At 46.6% G+C, this 2,755-nt stretch overlaps 1 protein-coding gene across 1 annotated transcript; it reads right to left on the reverse strand.

The window, feature by feature from the left end:
• On the reverse strand, positions 1-2,311 carry LOC123039922 (indole-2-monooxygenase). Its single transcript, XM_044462896.1, has 3 exons — positions 1,802-2,311; positions 795-1,223; positions 1-707 (listed from the first exon to the last, which is right to left on the reverse strand). Exons 1-3 carry the CDS (start codon positions 2,270-2,272, stop codon positions 84-86), a joined length of 1,524 nt encoding a protein of 507 aa, XP_044318831.1. The 5' UTR covers positions 2,273-2,311; the 3' UTR covers positions 1-83.
• Positions 2,312-2,755: the final 444 nt, after the last annotated feature.

Genomic DNA, 2,755 nt, shown 5'->3' on the forward strand with positions numbered 1-2,755 from the left:
TGATTTACAACAAGCAGGAAGTCCCCTTTATTTATTAGCGACAACATAACACAAAATATTTAGCTTATATTTTATTCTCACGGCTACATACGTGATTTTGGAACTAACATCAGTTTCTTCTTTCGACGCACGGTTAGCCCAAACACCTCTGCCATATCAACGTCCTTTCTCTCAACCCCGGCTGGCAGTTCCCAATCAAAATGGTACATGAGATTAGCCAACATAAGCTCGATATTGGTGATTCCGAGGTTTATACCAGGGCACATCCTTCGTCCTGCCCCGAACGGCAAGAACTGGAAATCATTCCCCTTGAAGTTGACATGCACAGCGCCGCCTTCCTCTATAAATCTTTCGGGTATGTACTCTTCTGCGTCCTCCCAGGAGTTGGAGTCCCTACCAATGGCCCATACATTGACAAGGATGTGCGTTCCAGCAGGAACCATGTACCCAATGACATTGCAGTCCCCCATGGCTAGGTGTGGAGGAAGGAAAGGTGCAACAGGATACAAACGGAGTGACTCCTTTATAACTGCTCTTAGGTATGTCATCTTGTCAATGTCGGTTTCACTGACGGTTTCTTGTCCCAGGGGTACGATGCTCCTCACCTCGTCTTGTAGCTTCCTCATCAAGCATGGCCTCCTCATGAGCTCGGCCAAGGTGAATTCGAGGGTGTTAGATGACGTATTTGTTAAACCGAAAAATACATCCTGTGGATATGAATGAATTAATTAGGACACTATGTAAGATATATATAAAGATCAGTATATAATTTGGAAGCTATTATTTCTACTTACCGTTAATAGAGCTTTAATGTGATCTCTTGTGAGACCGTACTCCTCCTGAGCAGACAATAGGATATCTAAGAAATCGCCACCCTTATGATCAAATGTTGACTTGCCCTTGCTCTCATGATCATCGATCAGCTCTTCCAGCAAATCGGCCCATCTATGCCTCACTCTCTCAGCCTTTGCACAAACTGCTCTTTTAAGCACTCCTACCCTAGTCAATATTGGAAAGTACTCCTCCACGTTGAACCCTCCTAGCAGCCGTGAGGTATCGTTGGCAAGGTCCTGGCACAGCTTGCTCCGTCTTTCTTTCAGAAAGGACTCCCCCGACACGATGCGACACGCCATGTCATACGCGAATGACCTGAGCAGCTCACTCATGTCCAAAGTACCACCTACTGCGGCGGCATCACTGATCTTGGCCATCACTATGCTCACCTAGATGTCATCCATCTTAAAACATGAGAGAAGCTAACATTTATGAAGCTCTTAGCTGAGGGCAAATTGAAAACCTGTATTATTTGCCCTCGCATGATCAAAGGTCAATATTTGTTGCAAATTATTTTTGAATGTATATTCAATATAACGGGTTTTATTTGCATGGAAGCGGCTACGCTAGCGATCCGACCAGCGAAACCGTGAACCCGTGGGTCAATCAGTTCACTGAGTGGTCCAGTCTCTTAGACTACAGTTGAGAGAGTGAGTTGCGTGGTTGACTAGGGTAGGATTGCTTAAAAAGGCAGTTTGTGCAAAGGTTGAGAGAGTGAGGCATAGATGTTAAGTGGTTGCTTCAAATGCTTCAAGGTTGTCATCTTTGTTGCATGTGAGTTGGTGACTATTGCTATGACTTGAGACGATTGACATAAGACCAGATCACGTCCCCACATTTTATTCAGAAATGACTACTTTAATATTTGTAATGTAAAAACCATTTTCTTGGCCTGGAGGGTCGGAAATTTGTAGGACTAGATTTTACAAGAGATTTCTGTCAAACACAGGAAGACTACAAAAATTACCTCATCCATGACGGCGCCGCGGAAAGACCGCACCTTTTTAGCACTCAACATGTGGGTGGTGGCGAGCTTCCTAGCCTGCCGCCAGTACTCGCCATATGGCGCGAATGCGACGTCGGATGCGCCGTACATGATGATGTCGTTGACTAGGGAGCGTGGCCGTGACGCCATCACATGGTCGTGCGTGCGCAGCACCGCCTCGGCGGCACGCGGTGACGACACGACAAACGTCGGCACGATGCCGAGGCGGAGGAGCATCACGTCGGGGCCATGCCTCCTGGCGAGGCCACGGAGGGAGACGTGTGGGAGGCAGCCGATGAGGTGCAGGTGCCCGATGATGGGAAGTGCCGGCGGCGAAGGTGGGAGCTGGAGGCAGTCTTCTCCCTCATGCTTATGTTTTTTTCCTGCCTTCCCAGTGAACCAGTAATGCACAAACAAGAGGGAGAAGGGGAAGAGCAACAGAAACCATGCCATGGTAAATTACTTTGTGGAGCTCTGCCGGCGAAATTGGTTCGTTGAACAAGCTTAGTTTGTCATTGCAATGCTCTATCTGTTGCTTATAAGCTAGCCAGGGGAAGTAAAAACACAAAAAATTGTCACGGGTTCTGGTGCCTGGAGCAAATAGTTCCTGTGTGTACAATGTTGTCAGTCACGGGTCACTCTCAACGCATTCTGGATCTGAGATCCGACAACGTAGCTTTCATTCCCCAAAAAACAGACAAGGCAGTCTTGGACTCTAGCTACGTGCTGGACCAATTGTTTTGTTACTCTTCAGAACGAACTGTGAAAACACCAACCATATCGGTAACGCAACCCATTTTTTTGGGTAAACTCTATGGTACTTTTTTTCTCAACGCAACAATAATCTGTTATGAAATCGATTGCACATGAATAATAAAAACACTGGATTAGAATGTCATGGCTTACTGATCCCATGAAACCAAGGCACATGACATG

Source organism: Triticum aestivum, chromosome 2B (assembly GCF_018294505.1).
Source record: "Triticum aestivum cultivar Chinese Spring chromosome 2B, IWGSC CS RefSeq v2.1, whole genome shotgun sequence".
In the NCBI taxonomy this organism is placed as follows: Eukaryota; Viridiplantae; Streptophyta; class Magnoliopsida; order Poales; family Poaceae; genus Triticum; species Triticum aestivum.